Below are 25,556 nucleotides of genomic sequence, written 5' to 3'. Positions count from 1 at the left end.
AAACAATAAATCACCCGTTTTCTGTATATTTGTATTGCCGTCGTCGTATACTTATTTTTGTGCCCCTGTCGTAGTGGAGGGGGTATATAGTTTTACGTTTGACCGTCTGTACGTCTATATATAGATATGTCCGTACGTCCGTCACTTTATACGTTCTAGAGTTATACCCCATGACAAATGGAAAAAATGCTGATATTTCTCGTTTCCGTTCTCTTACTGTAGTTACCTCAAATACAGATCAAGTTAGAGTTTTGCGGTTGCCACTAAATTTTCTTCAACTATACCCCGTTACAAGTGGAAAAATTGCTTTATATGTTCGTTACTGTTCGATCTCTAAATTAACTATATCAATCAAATTTTATGAAACTTATACATATTATTTATTACAACAAAACTGAGATCAAGTACAAATTTGGGTACAGTCACATTTACTGTTCATCAGTTATGTTCCTTTATAACTCTATATGATATGCAAGCGGGGGTATCTGTGTTCCATGGACTCGTTCCCCATTTATTTTTTTGTCTTCGCCTTTTCAATCACTGGACCACTGATCTTGAAACAAATCACATCATATATAGAGAGAGAAAATCTTATATCTACAAAAATATCTAAAATCAAGCCAATTAAGACTTATATATTGCCATTTTCGACGCAGGAAAGTTATTATTCTTAAATTAATTTTTTTCGCAGAATAAGGAGAGTGGTCATGTTTTACATGTTTTACTTTGGCAAATTTTCTTGAAAACTAAAAGATGCATTATCGAACATTTTAAGAATATTCTGCTTTTTTATGATTTTTCTTTAATAAATAATGTGACATTGTATTTTACGTACTGAAGCCGGTAAAATAATAACCTAATGGCATTAATTTCTCTTGAATAAGCACTTATTAACTGTTAATTCGAAAATAAATATACTAATTATACTACGCATTAATTATAGCAATATATGTTTCATCGATAAAGGAGGGCCTGAGTACGAAAGCCTATTTGGGTCACACATTTTTGTTTATTCATCTCGTAATTATCGCTTAGTTATGAGAAAACTATCACGTAATTACGAGATCAAAATTATCCTGTAATTACGAGATTATCATTGCGTAATTACGAGAAAATCCTTGCGTACTTACAAGATCAGAAGGTTTTTTTTTATCTCGTAATTACGAGATAAATAATTTTTTGGTGTGACCCCAATAGGCTTTCGTACCTGAGTGTGGTTTATACAGTTAAGTCGGCCTCATAGCTTGACTTACATTTAGAAATTGACAGTGAGGGTCGGTTGAAAACTAAACTTTACGACAAAAGACATTAGTTCAGCTTTCCAATTGTGAACTTTCCATTTATAAGTAGCAACATTCCAGCAGCACCTGCATATGGGGTATATATATCCCAATTGATACCATATTCCCGTGCTTGCATTAATTTTCCTATCATGATTTTCTTGATAGAGGGTTGCTGCTCACAAGGAATTAAGCTATTAAACCAAGAGTTCCAAATGGTGAAGTTGAAATCATCCCTTCGTAAATTTTACGGACGCCATCACATGTTGGTTGACCGCTATGGAATAACCGTTTCACAAATGATATCGGATATGTTCCTTACGTCTTAACTACAACCCCCTTCCCTTTTATGAATGTGACCTACCGAAATAGATATAGTTATCACATAAGCAACACGACTGGTGCCACATGTGGATCAAGATCTGCTTTTCCTTCCGGAGCACCTGAGATCACCCCTAGTTTTTGGTGGGGTTCGTGTTGTTTATTCTTTAGTTTTCCATGTTGTGTCATGTGTACTATTGTTTGTCTGTTTGTCTTTTTTCATTTTTAGCCTTTTAAAATATGATAACATACCTACTCTCTCGTAATACTGGTCAGCCATGGTGTTGTCAGTTTATTATCGATTTATGAGTTTGACTGTCCCTTTGGTATCTTTTGTCCCTCTTTTATAGAAAAGATAACGGTTAAACAAAATAAAGGACAGACAAATAAAGAATAAAAAATGTCCCAAATAAATTCAACAAAACAAAAAATAGAAGAAGAAAATAATGAAGGGACGAGCCGCAGATATAAACAATTCTAAGTATACTGAATAGAAAATGGCCAAACTTTTAGATAATAGAGAAACCAACGGACCAAACTTAAAAAGAATAGAGAAAAAGTGTTCCTGTATTCCTTATTCGTGCCCTTTCTTCTGTATTTTTAATTCCCCATCCTTGTCCTTTATTTCTGTATGCTTTATACCCTCCCCCTTTCCTTCCGTTTTTCTCTACTCTTTATAAGTTTGGCCAATTCTAGTCTTTATATTCTTTATATCTAATGGCCCCATCAAAATTTTCTATATTTGCCATTCAGTTTGGTTCATTTATTTTTAATTATGCAATCCTTTATGTTATTTATCATTAAAATTGAGAATAGAATGAGGGAATGTATCTTTTCTTCAAACCATATATTCGGGGAGGCCCTCCTTTATTTTAAAAAGAATTCCTATGATGAGTATATTTGTTTTCAAATTTACAGTTATTCAATGCTTATTCGAAAGAAATCAATGTTATTGGAATATTATTTTACCGGCTTCAGTAAATATACATTCAGTATACAATCTCTCATTATTTATATTGCTGTGTTATTTCCAGCGGCAATGTTGTGCTATTGCGCAATACTGTGCAATTGAAGATTACGTAATTGCTATTGCGCAATACTGTCTGCTGATATTGTGCAATACTGTGAATTATCATGTATATTGCGCAAAACCGCAGTGCTGTTGCGCAATATTATCTGTAGTATTGCACAATACTGTACGTGCAATTGAATATTTCTGGCAATTGCACACTAAATATTGTGCAAACTGAAGATTTCTTGTTATTGCCCTAATACTGTTCAATTAAAGATTGAGGATACATTGGGTAGTGTTGTATTATTATATTCCATGTTATAACCTTAACGATGACCAATGGAATTAAAACTTTCAAGCCGTATGGACGTCTTTACAGGGTATAGACAAAGACAAGTCATGATTTAACAAGACTCAGTGAGAATAATTATGTCAATGCTCCAATAACAAGCCATCTTGAACTTTAAAATATGTTTATGTGTTTTCAAAAAATTCAAGAATATATACCATTTATGGGCTTTTTTTTTTTTTAATAAAGATGAGATGGCATGTCCCTAGATAACCAATTCAACATTCATACTCTAAAATATTGCAAAAAAAAAGGTGAGAAATAAACGTTATTTTACCTGAGATAATATCTGAAAAAGTCTATTTTTTGGCAATAAGAAAAAAACAAAAACAAAATCTTTAGATCCGGTATTTTAATAGCACAAATCGAAGAACACACATTGGCAATCTAGGAACTGTTGTCTGCAATTCAAACAATTGTTTAATAAGGAAACAATGTCAATTTTAAAAATGGTACCAAAAAAATCCAGTTCTTCCCTGTTACCAAAGTGAATCAATTTTAAAAAGTGTCTAATGGGAATAAGGAATAAATTTAAGACACTATTTGTGGTTTACTAGTATATCCTGCAATAGTTTATCAAACGGCAATTATTGAGTTTAGCATTTGCAATACAAAAGGTTTAGAAATATACTTAAATATAGTCAGATATGTCGGAAACATGAAAGAATCTTGAGTAACAGGACAACGGTAACAGGACAGAGTTGGTAACAGAAAGGATTTTTCTGCTTTATTTTAAAGATTAAGAAAAAATCATCATTTTAGATTGGTCACAATTGGAAGATAACAACAAACAATGTCATTTATCCTTTGAAACTGTATTTGCAAGATGAAAAATCTGCCTAGGTATTGAAAAATTCTAAAATAAATTCCTTTCTGTTACTATCTACTATACTAGAATTGCATAAATGTTCTCTGCTGTTATCAAGAGCAAAAAACCTATTTTTTTATTCAATATACTGTATATTATTTTGAAATTTATTTGATATGGTGGTGATAACTTATATCAAATGAAATGGTTGGCATATAGCAGATTAACTTTTCGATTCTTTAGTGAAATTGTCTTGAACATCCTTCCTGTTACTGATGATGGTTATGCTGTTACTTTTTATCAAGTAACATGACAGAACGTAACAGAAAGGAATTACGCGATAGTTTTTGTCCTTTTTATCACATTAAATGTAAGTGTATTTCCTGTGACATATAACTTTTAAAAAGATGATATAAAAACACACTTAATGTTGTGGTGCACATTTAAAAATATTCTCAGAAAGTATAAGAAAAGGCCATAACAGGATAGAACATTTTTTTTTCTACAAGTATTTTTCTGTAAATTCTTACCTTGGATGGGCTTGCATTTTCAAACCTGGCCGCCTTTCCAACTATTTCTTTGTACTGATACATTCAGGAAATGATGCTCTTCACAATACATAATGGCAAAATAACTCTAAGTCTTACAAACGTTTCCACAGGTAAAAAAAACCGTGTGGTAACAGGAGGGAAATCGCCCCTGGGGACAAACTTTTTTTCTCTTAAAATTTGCAAAATTTTATTACATGCTATAGTTATAATATAAAAAGACAAATTAGGGGCAAGTTTATTATATAATGTATCATATATGTGAGAATGGGTCGCCTGTTTAATTAATTTGGATATTATTTGAATGATTTAGTTTTCAAAAAAACACAGGGGACAACATGATTGTAGGGGGGTTGAACATTTAAATTACAATATTTTATCGGAAGAAATATAAGAATGAGTGTTAATTAAATTGGCAGGGGTTGGTGCATTATATAATTTAGTTTACATTGAAACTTAAAATTTTCAAAAAGATCGTTGAATAAAAAATAATTGCTGGTGAAGTGGGGGGACATGGAAACTAGACTTTTTCAGATATTGTCTCACCTGATATTAGCTGTATAATTATTAGTTTTTAGTTTCAAAATAACTCTTTAATAAATATAATCATTTTAGACAGGTCCAGTGATTTTTCCATTTTTTATGTTTGAAAATCACACTTTTAGGGGGCTACCATTTGATTTTTATGTGGGGGGGGGGGGGGGGTGGCTAGGATGAAAACTTTTGCCCTGCATTTTTTTTTAGCTGTAATCTCTGTCCTGCATTTTTATTTTTCACTCTGTTCGGTCCTGCCTTTTTTTTACCTAAATTGTCGGCCTGACATTTTTTTTTGCAAGTGTCTCATCCTGCCTTTTTTTTTTACTCAAAACTCCTGTCCTGCCTATTTTTTTCAAATTTCATGGCATCGGACTCATTGGGCGAACGAACTCATGGGGAACGGACACAGGGCGAACATGTACCTCGGAAAAGGGGCTTCAGTGTAAACTTGATCAATTAAATAATTATTGTAAAGATTGGTGTATGAAAATTAATCTAAAAAAAACTAAGGTGATGGTATTTAACAAAGCAGGCAGGCATATAAAACATAATTTTTATTTTAATGACATGTTGATAGATTGTGTTCAACATTGTAAATATTTAGGTATAACATTTAGTGCATCAGGATCTTTTTCCTTTGCTCAGAAGGAATTGTACAATAAGGCATTGAAAGCATTCTACAAGCTACGAAAGGACTTTTTATCACTGAATCCCAATATTAAAAACAGCCTCCATGTATTTGATCATACAATTAAACCCATTCTTTTGTATAGTTCGGAAATTTGGGGCTTTTTTAATCCTTTCAAAAAAAAATTAAATTCTCAGACTTATACAGTTGATCAAGCTTATCCTAAACTTTTTTCAGATAGATTACATATGAAATTTTGTAAATTATTACTAGGTGTGGGGAAAAGAGCAACAAACCTTGCCACTCTTTCAGAACTTGGGAGATTTCCTTTACATTTTGATATCACCAAATCTATGATCAGATACTGGCACCGGCTTGAAAATTTGGGTTCATCCTTTCCCTTACTAAAAGATGCATATTTAGAGTCAAAGCTATTATTTGAATCAAAAATTCCCTCTTGGTATGGATCTTTAAACTATTTGCAAAAAAAAATTAATGGGGTTGACAGTCTAACCTTTGCAAGCAACTTTAGATTCAAAATTTTAATTAAAAAGTTTTTGTATGAGCACTATGAAATACAATGGAGAAACCAAATGCACAATTGTGCTGATGGGAAGCTTTGTAGCTATAGCACTTTTAAGACTCATTTTGGTCTTGAAAGATACCTTACTATATTACAATCACCTGAGCAGAGGAGAAATTTCACTCGATTGCGTATTTCTTCTCACAGACTAAGAATTGAACAAGGTCGCTATCAGGGTACTCTCCGACAAGACAGAATATGTCTCAGGTGCACCTCAAATGAAGTTGATGATGAAAAACATTTTTTATTCTCATGTACATCATCACAAGATAAGAGAAATTATTTGAATTCCACTATTGACTTACTATGCCCAAACTTTAAGCATTTGATTCCTAGTCAAAAACTGATATGGCTTCTTAATGTAGAGAATCTTGATATTTTGATATCTGTCTGTGAGTTAATTGATGAAGATAAAATATAACTTTAAAGATAAATATTTAATCAGGCTTTCTGCACTAGGCACAAGGTTGGCATGGTGGGGTACAGGACACATCGTACAAGTTCTATTACCTTCTTGTTTGCGATATTATTATTTTTTTTATTAAACTGGTAATATTTTATCTTTTTTGTAATTTGTGCACTTTGGCATGTCAATTAGCATTGTCCCTTGGTGCCTCTTGCAGTTGTGTCACTTTAAATAGTACTGACTCCTCTGCACCAGGCACGAGGATGACATACCATTTATGTGCAACTTCTTACAATATCTTACCATATCATTAATGTCCCGAAACACATTTTAATATGCACCCTCCATGCCATATAGCACCGTCCCTAGGTGCCTCTTGCAGTTCAGCTAGATATATTTAGACTACTCGCAGTATTCTTTTTTGTTACTTTCCAGAGGTGTGCCTGAGACAAAGGTTTTATATATATACTAATATGTGATAACTGTTGTTTCTTATTTGTGTTTGTAACTTGTGTTGTTTATTATATTTGTAAAAGAATATTATATTACAATGATATTATATTATGCTCCTTGTGAGCCCATTTTATGGAAATAAAGCATCTTCTTCTTCTTCTTCTTCTTCTGTATCCAGGGCGAACGGATCCGATACAGAATTCGGACCCCTCCCCCTTATTTTCCATCAGTGAGAGCAAAATGGTATCTTATAATTCAAAGTGTGAATTACTCGTTTATTATTAGATAAATTTATACGGTCCAATAAGCCAGTTAAGCTTTGTGTGTTTTATTGACCTGACGAAAATACATCTGCCCTTTAACCCGGAAGTAAGCCAATGCATTGACATCGAGGTTACAACTAAAATGGCGGCACTGGTGTAAAGCTTTCAAACGACATGTTTAATATTGCTAGGTTTTGTGTTTTATAGGCTGCATTCAAATATAAAATGGCAGAAGAGACAGTGTCATTAAACGGAGAAGAAGAAGACCTAAGCCAGTTAAAAATATGCGTGTTATGTGCCACAGATCTGAAGGACAAGTCCCCCAAACTCCTGCCGTGTTTACATTCTTTGTGCGAAAACTGTCTAAATAGTTTATTCCAGTTACAAGTGCAGCAACAAACTGAAGGTTCTAGTACAACAAATAACAATGAAAAAACTGGTGAGATACCAAGTATATTTACTCATCTATTTATTATTCAAACGTTCAAATTATTCCAATTTGATTTCAAACTTGCCTGGCATGCATATATAGTGGGTCTCATCGGGGTCTTAAGCGTGACGCGGGATTGACGATTTTTTAGTAAGTGTGACACATGAAAGTCAAATTATTGAGTCGTGAAAACGGGAAATGAGGTATAGCAGACCCGGGAAATGACAAAAAAATGAGAATTGCTTACATTTTGTACGTACATAGTGTAAGCGGGATACAGGAATCTGACAAAACAGTAAGTGGGATCTGGGATCGGAACCCCCCCTATGGGACCCCCTATATATATATACATTATAATTACAAATCCACAGTACCAGAGGGGGCATTTTGCCCTTACGCTTTACCCCCATCCGTCTGTACATTTGTCGTTTTTATTCTCTTAACTTTAAATTGCCTCCACCAAATGTCATAAAACCAACATGATAAAAGAGGGACGAAGGATACCAGAGGGACAGTTTAACTCATAAATAAAAAAATAAATTAACAATGCCATGTGGCTAAAAATGAAACATAATTTGATGGTGTCACTATAATAATAATTAACAGATTAGTGACCCATCTGAGGGGATAAGCGGATTATTTGTCATCACAAGTGACAACAACTTTTGTAAACATTAAGAAAAATGTATGCTGAGGGTCATAAATTAAACTTGTCAAATCATGAAGGCAGGAAGATATTTAGACTAAATAATGAAATAACTCAGTAATTTAATGCAACTTTTTCTACACTCTTCAAATTTTAGTGACAAATTTATATGAAATACTTTTGTTATTTTGAAACCATTTCGTAAATTACAAAAATTATGACTGCTTATACTTCTGAATTGCTGTTTCCAAAGGCTACATACAGTACATGTGTATGCCATGCAAGAAAAATTATGGAGAGTTGATAGACATAATGCAATCATAGGAAACATACAAATTATTGAAAATATGGGGAAGCAGATTTTTGGGGTTCTTAAATCAAAATATCTCTTTCAACAATGTTAAAATAAGAAAACAAATGAAAGACTTACACATTTTTCATGTTTTTTATTGACAAATGAACAAAAATTATTAAGCACAATATAATATTCATTATTTATGCATTTTTTTTTATTTAATTTTTATTTATAGAACCAAAGCCAAGCACAATATTGTGTCCTGCTTGTAACTGTACTGTAGAGAAGTCAGCTGTTGTGGATAACAGATTCCTGTCTATTGAAGCACCTGCTGTAATTGATGAAGAAGATGAAGAAGAAAAGGATGATGAAGGACCTATTTGTACAGGATGTGAAGAAAGTCAGAACGTAAAAGCTACATCGTTTTGTAATGAATGTCAAGAATATTTGTGTAATGAGTGTGTTTTTGCTCATAAACGTGTCCGAATAACTAAAGATCACACCATAGTTCCTAAAGATGAAGGTAAAAAGGATGACGATTCGCCTGATAATTCCACACAAAAAATGATAAATTGTCAAACACATAAACATGAACAACTTAAATTATTCTGTGAAACATGTGAAAAACTGACTTGTCGAGATTGTCAGTTACTTGAACATAAAGATCATAAATATCAATTTTTGCAAGAAGCTATTACGCATCAACGTGAAAATTTACAAAATGCTGTGGTCAACTTAAAGACAAAGTTGGGAAATTATAAACAAGCCAATGAAATTTTGAAAGGTAAACATCATGAGCTAAGAAAACGAATGACAGAAGAATCAGAAAAAATAGTGAAAGCTCGTGATACAGTCATAGAAAAGTTTAAGAAATATTCAGATAGTTTAATCAACCATTTAGAACAATATGTTAGTAACAAAACGACTATAATTGCAGATAAGCAACGTCTTGTTGCTGAAGCACTTTTAAAAATGCAGCATTCTGTAGACTTTGTTGAAAATGCTTTAACAATTGGAGATGATGTGTCAATTTTATATACAAAAGGATTAATGGTTAAAAACTTGAAGCAACTTTCAGAAAGTGGCATTCCTTTTCAGCCCAGCTTTCTTAATTACAGCATTGTTTATGAAAATGAAATAGACATTTTAATAAAGAACCAACAGAAGTTAGGTTTTCTACAAATCGATGGGAACTGGTTCCCCCAAAAAACAGTAACTGTTGCTGCACCTCAATCTCAGGGAAATCATCCAGCTATTCCTCAGCAACAACAAAACCGACAACCTAGATTTCCCTCTAACCATATATCACAAGCTGCATTTAATGCACAGATACGAGAAAAAATTCGTCATTTACCACCTGAACAACAGTCTCTTTATGAGGCTAAGTTACGTGAAAAGTTTCGCATGCAACAACAGCAAGCTCAAATAAAAGCACAACAGCAAGCTCAGCAAGCACAGATGAACAGAAACCAGAATACTTCTATCATCCAAAACCAGTTAAATAACCATGTTATGAACCGTCCAAATCAACATGGAGTTCCAAACAGATCACTACCTCCACAGAATAGTCAGCATGTTGCTATGAATGCTGCTGGACATTTGGCTGCCCTTTCTCATCAGAGGCATTCACCACAGCCACCTCATTATCGCAACATTGCTCCAGCTGTACCAGGTATGAGACCTAATCCACAGAATACATTCCAACAATATAATAATATTACAATGGTGGGAGGGGCTCAGAATGGCAATTCTAATATGCCCAATCCAGTTGTAAACAGAGAAAAATCTTGGAGTAATTGTCGCATGGCCTCAGCTGAAACCTCGCCAGGTAAATACGAAGCTTTGTGGATTTTCCCCCCATCACTCCTTGTCTTGTTTCATGTCATCCACTTAGTTTCATCGTGCATGCTAACCTTTGTTGTTTGTGTAATATTCCCCCCATCACTTGTTGTCTTGTTTCATGTCGTCCACTTAGTTTCATTGTGCATGCTAACCTTTGTTGTTTGTGTAATATTCCCCCCATCACTCGCTGTCTTGTTTCATGTCATCCACTCAGTTTCATCCTGCATGCTAATCTTTGTTGTCTGTGTAATTTTCCCCCCATCACTTGTTGTCTTGTTTCATGTCATCCACTTAGTTTCATCATGCATGCTAACCTTTGTTGTTTGTGTAATTTTTCCCCCCATCACTCGTTGTCTTGTTTCATGTCATCCACTCAGTTTCATAATGCATGCTAACCTTTGTTGTCGGTGTAATTTTCCCCCCATCACTTGTTGTCTTGTTTCATGTCATCCACTTAGTTTCATCATGCATGCTAACCTTTGTTGTTTGTGTAATTTTTCCCCCCATCACTCGTTGTCTTGTTTCATGTCATCCACTCAGTTTCATAATGCATGCTAACCTTTGTTGTCTGTGTAATTTCATGGTATTTTGGGGCATATTTATTTTTTTAACTTTGATTTTTCAAATTAAGACATTCAGTCAGGGGTTCTTCTTATACAAGTGTATTTTATTTACTTGAAGAAGTAAAAAAAATATACACATATAAGTAAATTTGTAGGATACTTATACAAGTGAATTTTATTTACTTGTATAGGTAAAAAAAAAATTGGCTTAGTTATGTCCCTTAGGCATTCAGAATTTTTTACTTGTATAAGTAAAAAAATCATCCTTTCTTCTTTTCTTGAATTCTTAAGATTTCTTTGCTCTAATAGAATTTTAAATTGTGTACCCTTTACAGATGTCTTTAATAATCATTTAAGTGTAATTTCATGGACAATGAAAGTCTCATTTGTTTGTTATCTTCTTAACACTGCTCATTTACAAGCCCCAAAGGAGCAATTTTTGAAGGCCTTGCGCAAATATACAAGATCTTTGCTCAATCAGTTTCTTTGATGAATTAATGAGATGAAACATTGATGTTTAATGAAAAAATTTGAGCAAACCTGGGAAAAAATTTTAAAGGCATGATTTAACATCTCAAAACTTGAGGATTTTTGTTGGATTGTAAGAAAAATTTACTTATACAAGTAAATTTTTCAGAAAATTAAGGGGAGATTATTCAAACATTATTTATTTACTTATATGTGTATATTTTTTTTCACTTCTTTAAGTAAATAAAATACACTTGTACAAGTAGTACCCCTGACTGACATTATACATGTTATAAACTGATAAACATGACAAACACATGACAAAAAAGAAAAGAATATGATGTTAGATTGTATACATATATATATATATGCATGGTATACATGGAATATGATAAAAAAAATAAAACATTTGGGGGACAGCCCAAGCAGGCAAATCAGGAGGTAAAAGTGTTAAAACAAAAATACATTCAACATGATAAAATTAAATCAATTAAAAAAATTGAAATGAAAGGATAAAATAAGTTTTTAAATAAAATAAAAGCCAACTTTGATGTGAAAAATTGTTTAATCCACTGATTTAGTTAGGTTAATGCTAAAAAATTAAGCATGATATGTACTTTATATTGTTCATTTAATCATGCATATGTTTATAGTCATTTAACAAATGTTTAGAAAAAAGCATAAATTACATAATAGGAAATATCAATTTATAATTGAGCCTGCATCTGTTGTTAATTGATGTAAATCTATTCAAATGTACTTTTAAGATAGACAGAATTCTAAAAAAAATATTTGCACAGGTTTTTTCTTGAGAAAATTCTATTTATATCCCATTTTCAGACGTCCACATGTTGCCAATTTTCATTAATACACCTACCTTTATTTAAAAAAAGTGATTTCATCGAAGTTTCTTAGAATTAGATAGGCATAAGCCAGGCCATACAAATGAAATATATATGTTCATGAGGTATGTTCACCATGTTCATGATGTTTACAGTGAAACAAATTGTTGCAATATTTTGAGGTGCTAATGTCCTATTTCATTTTATCCATACATTGCCATAAGTCACCTTAAATTATATATAATGCACAGTCATACAATGTATCTATAGCCATGATAGCTAAATACATTGATAAACACTCAATATATTATGTTTCAAATATAGGTGCCCAGGCTGCGGCCTATGCCAATAAGACGCCAAGTCCAGCAGGAGCAGGATTTGACCATCAGTCTGGTGCAGCAGCAAGTCAGCCAGCACCAATAGACCAGTTACAGGCCTGGGCCTCACAGACAGTCCAAAGGTACTTCATACAACTTAACAACTTGTTATGTTTTGCCTATTTGCCTTAAACTGTATTTGTATTATATATATATAAATATCAGTTGTTCCAAGCCTGGAAATGCCCTTAAACTAGTGAAAATCTTGAATATATAACTGGTAGCACATTTTAGAATTCTAGTAATTTCCTTGATATTGTGACTTTTGTGGACTTATGAACACAAAGAAAGCTTCAAGCCAAATGATCAAATGCTAAGGTTGTATTTAAAAAAACGTATATATGCTATGATATCTATTTATTAATTTTTATGCCCCACACGTACGATAGTAGAGGGGCATTATGTTTTCTGGTCTGTGCCTCCATTCGTTTGTTCGTCCGTTCGTCCCGCTTCAGGTTTAAGTTTTTGGTCGAGGTAGTTTTTGATGAAGTTGAAGTCCAATCAATTTGAAACTTAGTACACATGTTCCCCATGATATGATCTTTCTAATTTTAATGCAAAATTATAGTTTTGACCCCAATTACATGGTCCACTAAACATAGAAAATGATAGTGCGAAGTTCAGGTTAAAGTTTTTGGTCAAGGTAGTTTTTGATAAAGTTAAAGTTACATCAACTTGAAACTTAGTACACATGTTCCCTATGACATGATTTTTCTAATTTTAATTCCAAATTAAAGTTCTGACCCCAATTTTCACAGTCCACTGAACACAGAAAATGATAGTGCGAGTGGGGCATCCGTGTACTATGGACACATTCTTGTTTGAAAGTAAAAAAGAAGCAAATTCAAAGTGTTTTTTCTTAAAAAAATGAAGGAAAAGACAAGTTAAACAATATCATGAATATCTAATTACTTACCAAGAATGCTAAATATTTCATCATGCTCAAGATTAAACAAAATATTAACAGGATTGACTTCAATGTATTAATGTCCAATTAAATCCTATTCCTTTTCGAGTTATTTTTCACGTTTATTTCATTTTGTAATTTTAGTGATCATCAGAAATTTAAAAGAGAAGAAAGATCATCCTGTGCCTTTAGTACTTCATCACAGGAGAAAAGATTACCTACTCCCCCTGCATTAAAACCAGCTTCAGCGCCAGCTTTAGCGCCAGCGTCAGCAGAACCCATTCAAATAAGTAACCCACCCACACCTATTTACCCTCCCTCCACGGGCAAATCTATGCCACAAACCAAAGAAGAGGATCCTAATGAAGATTGGTGTGCTGTTTGTCAGAACGGAGGAGATTTACTGTGTTGTGACAAATGTCCAAAAGTCTACCATTTGAAATGTCATGTTCCTGAACTTAGTCAGTTCCCATGGTAAGATTTGAAATGAGTCTACAGCAAAATTCTTTTGTTTTATGTTAAATATATATAAAATATTATTAACATATATTTATATATATGCACCAACTTAGACATTTTTACAACATGTACAAGAAAATGATTACTATTGATATAACACATTTGCACTGTTGGATGATAAATTAGATAGCGACGTACTATATGTTCTAGTGTACCTAACTTCTTTCTGAATGAGGGACATAACCTGAGTTGATGTACGATTATATTTTAATTTCTTATTGATTCAAACTTGAAAATTATTAGAAACAGCACCATATATTTATAGCTTGCACATAATATACATTTTTGTATTAAACTATGATAACATGATGCATGACTCTTGATCTGTACACACAACGTAGGTACTCCTGAGGCAAGAATGACAGTTAGCCTTGTCTGTTGTTCAAATGTTTAAATGTGTTTCACCAGCCTGGGTCAAACCAAACACTTGACAATATGCAACATGATATGTATAATTTGCTGCTTCACATTATTCATATCTTATAGTCATATTCCCATCCTTAATATTAACATTTTAATTGCCACTTGACATTAAGCAGCCATCAGTCATTATCACCATCTTGTACTGGATTATAAAATATGTCATATATAAAAGGATGTATTTAATGTCTTATCTCATATGACTGATATATTGAAAAAAACAGACAGTCTTTCAATGTGAAGCATGCTTCTGTTATGTTCTGTTTCCATATTTTCAAGTGATCCAGAATTTTTCAATTTTGTGTAAATAATTTATTACTCCAATTTTGTTGATGGGACTTCATTTTTGTATGTTTGATAATTAGAAAATTTATTTTACATGGTCAAATATATCTTACATGTCTTAATCTGTTAGATTTTAAAGCCTTGTAGCCTATATGCATGCTTATCTCCTCTTCACATGTTTTTTTGTCAAACATGAAAAAACAATTCCAAATTTGTAGTTCATCTTTTCATAAATCTTGATAATAGAGCTATCAGTTTATAAATGTTTTCTTTGAAGTAAGAGACAATAATATTGACAGATATTGATTTAACATACATTTACATGACTTTAAATCAACCATCTTGCAGCTTGCACATACTATAACTATGATAACATGATGCATTTGTTTATTTAGCATGTTTAGAGTAAATTAAAAATAAGTTCACTCAAATTTTGAAAGGAATTTCAACAAATGATTAATCAGTGCACTTGCATTTTTATACGACCGCAAATTTTGAAAAAAATTTCGTCGTATATTGCTATCACGTTGGCGTCGGCGTCGTCGTCCGAATACTTTTAGTTTTCGCACTCTAACTTTAGTAAAAGTGAATAGAAATCTATGAAATTTTAACACAAGGTTTATGACCATAAAAGGAAGGCTGGTATTGATTTTGGGAGTTTTGGTCCCAACATTTTAGGAATTAGGGGCCAAAAAGGGCCCTAATAAGCATTTTCTTGGTTTTCGCACTATAACTTTAGTTAAAGTTAATAGAAATCTATGAAATTTTGACACAAGGTTTATAACCACAAAATAAAGGTTGGGATTGATTTTGGGAGTTTTATTTTCAACAGTTTAGGAATTAGGGGCCAAAAAAGGGCCCAAATAAGCATTATTCTTGGTTTTCGCACAATAACTTTAGTTAAAGTAAATAGAAATCAATGAAATTTAAACACAATGTTTATGGCCACAAAAGGAAGGTTGGTATTGATTTTGGGAGTTTCGGTCCCAACAGTTTAGGAATTAGGGGCCAAAAAGGGACCCAAATAAGCATTTTTCTTGGTTTTCGCACCATAGCGTTAGTATAAGTAAATAGAAATCTATGAAATTTAAACACAAGGTTTATGACTATAAAAGGAAGGTTGGTATCGATTTTGGAAGTTTTGGTCCCAACAGTTAAGGAAAAAGGGGCCCAAAGGGTCCAAAATTAAACTTTGTTTGATTTCATCAAAATTGAATAATTGGGGTTCTTTAATATGCAGAATCTAACTGTGTATGTAGATTCTTAATTTTTGGTCCCGTTTTCAAATTGGTCTACATTAAGGTCCAAAGGGTCCAAAATTAAACTTAGTTTGATTTTAACAAAAATGGAAACCTTGGGGTTCTTTGATATGCTGAATCTAAAAATGTACTTAGATTTTTGATTATTGGCCCAGTTTTCAAGTTGGCCCAAATCGTGGTCCAAAATTAAACATTGTTTGATTTCTTCAAAAATTGAATAATTGGGGTTCTTTGATATGCCAAATCTAACTGTGTATGTAGATTCTTAATTTTTGGTCCAGTTTTAAAATTGGTCTAAATTAAAGTGCAAAGGGTCCAAAATTAAACTAAGTTTGATTTTAACAAAAATTGAAACCTTGGGGTTCTTTGATATGCTGAATCTAAACATGTACTTAGATTTTTGATTATGGGCCCAGTTTTCAAGTTGGTCCAAATAGGATCTAAAATTATTATATTAAGTATTGTGCAATAGCAAGTCTTTTCAATTGCACAGTATTGTGCAATGGCAAGAAATATCTAATTTCCCAATATTGTGAAATAGCAAATTTTTTTTTAATTAGAGTTATCTTTCTTTGTCCAGAATAGTAAGCTAGAAATATCTTATTGCAAGAATTTTTTTAATTGGAGTTATCTTTCTTTGTCCAGAATCAACTTAAATGTTTGTTATATACAATATACAATGTATATTCACTTTTTACTACCAACTGATAAATTTAAATAATCTTTACCATTCAGTGATAACAAGCAGTTTTTTTACATCTTAATATTTATGATGTATTTAAATGAGTAGTTATTGTTGCAAACTCCATTAGAATATTTTAATTGAGATTTGTTTTGGAATAAGGGAAAGGGGGATGTGATTAAAAAATTGGGTTCAATTTTTCTCATTTGAAATTTCATAAATAAAAAGAAAATTTCTTCAAACATTTTTTTGAGAGGATTAATATTCAACAGCATAGTGAATTGCTCTAAGAGAAAACAAAAATGTTAAGTTCATTAGAACACATTCATTCTGTGTCAGAAATCTATGCTGTGTCAACTATTTAATCACAATCCAAATTTAGAGCTGAATCCAGCTTGAATGTTGTGTCCATACTTGCCCCAACCGTTCAGGGTTCAACCTCTGCGGTCGTATAAAGCTACGCCCTGCGGAGCATCTGGTTGGTTCTGCAATTGTTTCCATTATAGGATAAATTTATAAAAAAAATAAAATTAAATGTTTTTTTTTAACTTTAACATTCAAGTAGATACCTAGCATACATCATATGCATTGATACTACATGTATTAAAATATAACCCCACTAGAACATGTAGAAGATAACTTACCGTAAACTTGCTTGATATATATATATATATGACACAGATCAATTCATAGAATATATTTTATAGTATACAGCAATTTTGAACCTTCCATCTCTGTTTTATAAACAAACCTATGAACCTGCAACAAGTAAGAACTGTGGTATTAAATAGTCATTTGTGAACCTGTTCATTTAAGGTGGTACCCAACACTTTCACTAAAATTAATTTTGCTCGTTTAATTTTCATAAAATTTTGTCAAAGTATTTTGATCATTGAGATGCTTGATTATCCCTTTACAACACAACGTAATTAAAACTTTAAGCTGACTTTACAGAGTTATCTCCCTGTAGTGTTAGGTACCACCTTAACACAAATCATTGGTTGCCTGCATTTGAGATTGTTTGCTTGCGCTTTCCTTTGTTGTCAATAATGCATCATTAATAATTTTTAGCAAGATAAAAATGAACCACGATTTGTATTCCAGTGGAGAATGGCAGTGTACTCTGTGTAAGACGGATGAACAGGTTGTTCTGAAAGAGAAAGAAAATAAAGAATTCTCATATATTCCTGGAACAAAAAGAAAAGCTCCAACGGGATTGTCGGAACATGAGAGGAAGGTTTGTTATTTATGACTAATATTAAAATAACAATGTGGTGTGACTGCCAATGATACAACTACCCAACAAAGACAAAATAACTATAAGTTACTGTTTAATATTCTACAATGAGCAAATCTGTATGTTATAGTTAACCTTAAAAGGCCCTGAAATGACAAAGAAAAAAATTCAATCATAAATTAAGGGCGCTATTTACAAATGAATGAAATAAAAAAATGATTGTAGCACTTGACTAACATGACTAAAAGTTCACTGAACTGTAGTAATGATTGAAAAAAATGCATTATGTTGGATAAGTTCATGTGTTTAAGAAAAAAAATCATTCAACAAATTCACATTAATTGTCAAAGACATGCATGAAATTGTTGCCAATGGACATTGAAGCAAGCAAACAATCAATGAACATACATGACACATAAAAAAGAAAAATCAGTCATGACCACATGGAAATAATGTGGATCAGAATACTGTAAATTCACAAATTATTGTGTGATCTTGTCATTTTGGACATGGACACTTTTTAACTAGATTTTCTTCCTCAGCAGGAAATTCCAGTTTGCTGTCACTTTGATTGTGTTTTACAAACATTTGATTATATCAATGATATGCATGCCATGTACTCATTAGACTATATTTACAGGTGAGATGACTGTGTATGGCAGATATGTAAGAAAATATTCTGAATTTTTATGTATTGTGCAAAATGTTGTGTATCCAGGAGGTTTATAAAAAATCATTTACAGCTGAGAGGATTTTGTATGGCAGATATGTAAGAAAATATCAAGAGTATTCACTGCATGTGTATTGTCCTCCATATTTGAATATTTCTCACTAATACAATTTTATATTACAGACATGTGAGAGAATTCTGCTAGAGTTATTTATCCATGAAAAGAGTACAGTATTCCATGAACCTGTCAGTAAAGCAGTAAGTTAATCAAACAACTAAATAGGAACTGATCTACACACCATGTAAAAAGAAGATATGGTATAACAGCTACATGTCACTGTATGGCCTTCAACAATGAGCAAAGCCCATACCACATAGTCAGCTATAAAAGGCATCAAAATCACAAATGTAAAAGACCTCAAATGAGAAAACTAACAGCGTAATTAATGTACAAAAAAATTAACAAAAACATAATATGTAACAAAACATGTTCATGATATACAATCATCCATGCTGTTAAAAAATACAACTGGTGTTAAGTTACAGTTTAATAAGGGGAATGGTGGTTATTTTAACTGAATATGCTGAATAAGAACCATGTTATCATATATCATTGTGATTTTAAAATAAATTTTATATGTGCACAAATCTATCCTTCATTGTCCTACAACCACTCTTGACCATATGCCATACTTCACAAAACATGTTTCACATACAAATCTTACTACAATGAATAAAAGCATTTCACTTGCTGTTTCTTTGCTTCATATTTGAAAGGGTGTTGATGTATTTGAAGATACTTTACTGTCGTGTGAGCAATTCAGTCATCTCTAAAATACAGTTGACTTCTCATAATTGCACAAACCTGTTTTTTGCATATAAACTGAAAACACAAGCGGGTTGTAATATTTTCTATGTAAAAGATTCCATTTAATTACATAGGACAACAACTCCCAAAAAATATTTTAGATACTAAAATATACTAGAGAGTATTGTGAAACAAGATAAAATGTGAGTTTTACCTCACAAAAGTTATCTCACCCTTTTAAATATTCAGAAACCAGCAAGAAGATTAGTCACACTGTAAACATCCTTACAGGAAATATTATTCTAAATTTCTAAAAGCCCTAATTTGTAGGTTTCTGAGAAAAGTGTGATGAAAATTCCATACATGAAATACATTGTGGTATGTGTTTTACATAGTTGAAAACTATAGTAATTAATTTCTGTGTCTTTTTTTTTGTCTTTTGTGGAGAGTTGTCTCATTCGCAAACATACCACATATTTTTTGTTTGTTTTATAGTCATTTAGTGTACAAACAGAAAATTGATATAGTATTCCATATGCAAGTTACCATACTCTTTTTTCTTTCTTTCAGGTTCCTAATTATTACAAGATTATCACCAATCCAATAGATTTTTTAAAGATCAAAGTCAAGGTCCAAAGACAGAATTTTAATCATTACGATAGTGTAGAAGAGTTCATAGCAGATGTTAAACTCGTGTTCCAGAATTGTGCTACCTACAATGCTGTAAGTTTATGGCGGAGTTACCTCTCTTGTCATGATATTTTCATGTTTATTTTCATGTCAACTTTTTCATAGCAAGGAAATTGGCATCTTTTCCTTTTGTGGATATCATGATAAAATTTAAAAGTTAACTTAAGAAATTTTACCATCTAAACGCACTTTGTGTAATTGCAAGCTAGTAAAGAATCCACCAGTTATATTTATTGAAATGACAGTCCAAACATTTTTATTGACCACTACTATCTGCACATGGATCAGGTTAAGATTGACCATGAGTCCATTAGGGCAAACATTAGAGTAAAAACGAGAAAAAAATTAATATTTCTTAGTGAAATATCTCAAAAAGTTGTGTATGTACAAAGCTTTGTAAATTTGAATAACTTAATTGATCATCACATATCTTTAAAGCATTGTTCTGTAATACAACTATATTTCTTGTAGGTGAGTTTCAACATAACGGAAAACACACATGTGGGTCTTTAATTGTTTTAATGTGGCTTCTAAGTTTTGTCTTTCCTCTCAAACAACAGTTTAAAATAATATTATACATGTTTTAAATATTTGATTGTTCAAGCAGATAATTTAGATTTTCAATAAATTAATAATGAAATATTCCTGAAATATTCTATATAATTTTTGAATTTAACTTGCATTAAACTTTAAAAAGTTAACTTGTAATAATATTCAAAGTTAACTTGAAATGAACTTTTTAAAGTTAATGAAATAATTTTATGAATATAATTATTTACATACTTTTTAGATTTAAGAAATTATTTTTTATTGAAGATTTTTAAATTGCATTTAATTTGTTTATTTTGAGCTTTGAATGTTAATTCTACCAAATTAGTAGGAATTTATATTCATTATAAAAGATGAATTATCTGCTTTTAAACTTATACTTCCTGCATGTTGTATTTTTAACTGGTATTTAAGCCATAAATGTGGGATTTTTTCTGGTACAAAAGATTTTGAATTGATTATTTAATACATGACTTGATAAGAATTTCTTCAATGAAAAAGAAGGGATGTGATTTGTTCATGAACTAGAACAAACTGTTCTTGTATATATTTGTTTATTAATTTCATACATCATACAATAATTACGTTTTACATAATTACTCTGCAAATAAAGTTATTGTAATTCTCTTTTAAATAGCCCCTATATTTTGAAATTTTATATTTTTCCCATTTTAAATTTCTTTTGAATTGGTTTACATTGTCTAATCAGGACCTTTTATAGCTGACTAATCGGTATGTGCTTTGCTCATTGTTGAAGGCCGTATTGTGACCTATAGTTGTTAATGTCTGTGACATTTTGGTCTCTTGTGGACACTCTCATTGGCAATTATACCACATCTTCCCTTTTTTTTTATATTATACCCTTATTTAATGACTTTTTTTCAGTCTATAAATATTTTTCTTTTGACCATAAGATGCAGCATAGTATTGTATTCCATTAGGTAATTTCTGAAATGCTCTCCACCGGAAAAAATTGAATATTTGGTTTTCAACAATACCTATGTGATGGTAATTCTTTCAAGTATATTTATTCTAATAAGGATAAAAGAATGAAGTAAGTTTTAATGTTTGATATTTTATTTCTTTTTTCAGGCTACATCAGAGATAGGTATAGCTGGTAAGATAGTAGAAGAAGAATTTGAAAGACTGGTTCAAAAATATCTACCGTGCTATATGGACTCTTATGATGAAATCCGTCATTGTCAAACCAGTCCATGTCCTGAATCAGAAGCTTCAAAAGCTAAAAAAGCAAAAGGATTTGAACACGATCCTTCTCTTTCTATGAATGTTCACTGATTTGTTGTGTTTTATTGTATTTCTGATCTGTAATGTGTGTAAAGATGATTTTCCGTTTTCCAGTCTTGTTACACAAAGTCTTAGACGGATTTCATTTTTCACTTCTATTTATGTATTTATTTATGTTCTTTAAAAAACGTTAGGATATAGGAAATTTATGTTTTTCCTCATTCAATCCTAAATTTTGTAAATGTGTGCTTTCAGCCTTTTTCAGAAGAAGAATGGCTAGGACTTGATCAAAACTTTATTTCATTTTTATTGCTCTATAACTTGTAAAATGGTTTGTTTTATGTTTACTTGAAATTTAGACATACATATGTTAATAGGTTATGTATAGTGAGCAATACATTCAAAAATAAGAGTCAATTGTATTGATTAAGAACAAATTCAATATTAAAGGATGCTTGCTACTTTTTTCACATTTTATATTTGGAATTTGTAGGTTCTACCCCTAAAGTGCCATAAAAACATTTTGCCACTTATCCCTAATTTTCTTTTCATTATTTTATAACATACAATTTAAGATAGCCAGGTTTTTTAAATTGTTTAAAATCCTTGTTATTTTTCCAAATTTTTGAAAGAATAAGGTGTCTTATGTTAAATATTTGAAAATTTAGAGAGCAACATTCCAGCCAATAATTTTAAGGCATATATCTGAAAAACAAGAACACAAATCTTGCTGTCGCAAAACATTTTGTCTTCCTTCTGTTTTTACAAATGTAAGATTTCAATGTGTATTTAACATGTTTAATGTGACTGACACCACTGTCATAAATTTTCACAAATGTTCAGAATGAATGGTGCACAGGTATTTCAAAGTTTAACATGTCAAAAGGTGTGTGATTGTTTTTATAGAGCCTAGGTACAAAGGTATGTCATAGATATTATGATTTATCAAAGTTGATTGATACTTAAATTTGTAAAGAATAAAGAATTTGAATTTCTCAGGTTAATCATTTAAAAAGCTGACTTATTCCCTCTAAAAAGTTATGTGTAATCAGTGATGGTAGAAATGATATTTCTTCTATTCTTTGGGTATTATTTTGACACAATTTAAAGTTTGCTTATATTCAGTTTAAATGAAAGAAACACACGAAAATTATAGGGTAGAGATGTTGCCAATTCTGATCAAACCTCAAAAATAAACAAATGTTCATTATTCAAGGCAATGTATCCATAATTTGGTGATATTTTGGATTTTGACGAAAATTATTAGTGTTTGAAACTACAGCAAAATATCTAAAAAGAAAATGAAATATGTGGTATATATACTGCCATAGATACAGTAAATTAAAAATGTGGAAAATAGGTCTATCTAATTAAATGTATATAATGTTTGTATAAAGTGGTGAAAAAATTACATCTTATCATATTTTAAATAGTCTTGTTGAAATTCTGTTCACATCCCATTAATAAAAATGATATGTTATTGCAGTATAAAACATTTCCGTTTTCATAAATTGAAAATGTTAGAATAACTATTTTAGAAATCAGTGAGTCTTAATATGTAATCTGAAAACTGGACAGAAACAGCAACATAATTGTAAGGTTATGACTCAGCTATACAGCAAAATCATATTTTTCATGTATTTTCATACCTAATTCAAACATGTATCATTAAAACAGCAATAAAGTATACATGACATTTTCATATCATTATGATCATTAAACAGAAATTTTTACCGTAATGACATACATGTACCATATTTGATCTAAATTTTTGTCATTGGCATTATTTTAAAACAGAAACATCATTGACATTTATATTACACTATTAGTATGATTTTCAGTTATGTTACTTTTTTCATTTTTCTATTAAATGGATTGGGCAATTATTCCTGGAATATGAATTAAATGGGGAACTATACTAGAAGTTCAGAACAGGATTATAGAAAGATAATGTCATATTTACATTAATGATTTAAAATCACATACCATAGACTTAACAGTATACTATTTGATAATATTACATCAATATTACATCAAACCGATTTAAGTAAGTTTTTAATATAATTTTTTTTAGATCACAAGAAGGTAAAAAAAAAGTTATGGACATAAATTTCTCTAAAATATTTGTGATTATAAAAAGAACATACTGATAGTGGCTCGTCTTAAAAATTACTTAATAATCCAATGATTTTAACATCTAGAAATGTGCAGTTTAATGAATTATTGTACAATATATTATTTATTTGCCATTGTTATATCATTTTCATAAAATTTTCTGAACATGTATACAAGAATGCCTCATCTACCATAGCAGGGGATGCTATGTATTTTGATAAGTGTGTTCACAGTTCTGTCCTGTATCAGGTTAGATTTATTTATTGTAGGTAAAAGTGTTAAACTTGATGTTGTGGTCACATAAAATCAAACTTGGTGCACATGTTCATTCTGATATGAACTTTTAAAAAGATGCCAAAATAGGGTTTTAACCTGGATTTCATAGTTCACTGAACATGAATAAATGATAGTGCGAACAGGGCATAGGTTTAAGTGACATTCATTGTTGTTTCAAAACCAGATTCAGTGCTACAGGTTAATCACTGAATACACTCCACTTTTTATTTGTGTGAATGAAAACCATGAATTTGTACATACATAATGACAACCAATAAAAGTATTTTTACAACTGTTTCTTTATTATATTATTATTATAAAGTTGTATAGTATAAATAGTATTGTCTTAAAAAGTCCCAAAACTAAATGCCCTCAATAATTTCTAAAATTCCAGTATATAAAAGTAAGGTAATATGGTTCAATTTCAAATGAGACAACAGTCCATGATATGGATGTAAAGATCTATAGGTCACATAGGGGCATCCAACAAGTATGAACACCCATAACATTATGGTCTTGAAAACTGAAAAAAAATAACCTAGGCTATATAGAGCAAAGATTATCAGACAACTAGATCAACAATATGGTAATGTTAATGCAATTTGCAACAATAAGGTTGTCAGATTGAACACATCACTCCAATCTGAATTTACTAGGCTTGCCAGTTTGTTTCCAAAAGTTGGTGGTATTCTTCCAGCTCTATTCATGTTGGAAATTTGTTTATAGCTCATTTGGGCCAAGTGACCTTTTTTCATCACTTGGCCTCTGTTGTCCCTCGTCGTTAACTTTTACAAAAATCTTCTTCTCTGAAACTACTTGGCCAAATTAAACCAAACTTGACCACAATCATCATTGGGGTATCTTGTTTGAAAAATGTGTCTAATGACCCGGCCAACCAACCAAGATGGCTGCCATGGCTTAAAATAGAACATAGGGGTAAAATGCAGTTTTGTCTTATATCTCAAAAACAAAAGCATTCAGAAAAAATCTGACATGGGGCAAAATTATTTAACAGATCAAGATCTATTTGCCCTGAAATTTTCATATGAATCATTGTTAGGTTGCTACCTCTGAATTGTTAATTTTAAGGACATTTTTGCTGTTTTTGGTTATTATCTTGAATATTGTTATAGATAGAGATAAACGGTAAGCAGCAATACTGTTCAGCAAAGTAAGACCTAAAAATAAGTCTTGATTAGTTTATTATAGATAGAGATAATTGTAGGCAGCAAGAATGTTCAGT

General features: G+C 31.4%; 1 protein-coding gene across 4 annotated transcripts in view; it reads left to right on the top strand.

Moving 5' to 3' along the window:
- The window catches only part of LOC134685332 (E3 ubiquitin-protein ligase TRIM33-like), a 40,731-nt gene extending 16,123 nt beyond the window's left edge, over positions 1 to 24,608 (top strand). The window contains exons 1-9 of one of the 4 annotated variants that reach the window (XM_063545012.1): positions 7,151 to 7,168; positions 7,396 to 7,627; positions 8,795 to 10,231; positions 12,599 to 12,734; positions 13,703 to 14,032; positions 17,795 to 17,960; positions 18,814 to 18,888; positions 20,009 to 20,161; positions 21,770 to 24,608. In XM_063545012.1, the coding sequence (XP_063401082.1) occupies positions 7,166 to 7,168; positions 7,396 to 7,627; positions 8,795 to 10,231; positions 12,599 to 12,734; positions 13,703 to 14,032; positions 17,795 to 17,960; positions 18,814 to 18,888; positions 20,009 to 20,161; positions 21,770 to 21,973 (2,736 nt within the window). In that variant the 5' untranslated portion in view covers positions 7,151 to 7,165 and the 3' untranslated portion in view covers positions 21,974 to 24,608. Of the gene's footprint in view, positions 1 to 7,150; positions 7,169 to 7,395; positions 7,628 to 8,794; positions 10,388 to 12,598; positions 12,735 to 13,702; positions 14,033 to 17,794; positions 17,961 to 18,813; positions 18,889 to 20,008; positions 20,162 to 21,769 lie in introns of those variants that run through there. The other 3 variants (XM_063545011.1, XM_063545009.1, XM_063545010.1) reach the window with 3 other exon arrangements.
- The last annotated feature ends 948 nt before the right edge of the window (positions 24,609 to 25,556 follow it).

Source organism: Mytilus trossulus, chromosome 9 (genome assembly GCF_036588685.1).
Source record: "Mytilus trossulus isolate FHL-02 chromosome 9, PNRI_Mtr1.1.1.hap1, whole genome shotgun sequence".
Lineage (NCBI taxonomy): Eukaryota > Metazoa > Mollusca > Bivalvia > Mytilida > Mytilidae > Mytilus > Mytilus trossulus.
The sequence above is the reverse complement of the archived record's forward strand: the minus strand, read 5'-3'. Positions and strand labels throughout refer to the sequence as shown.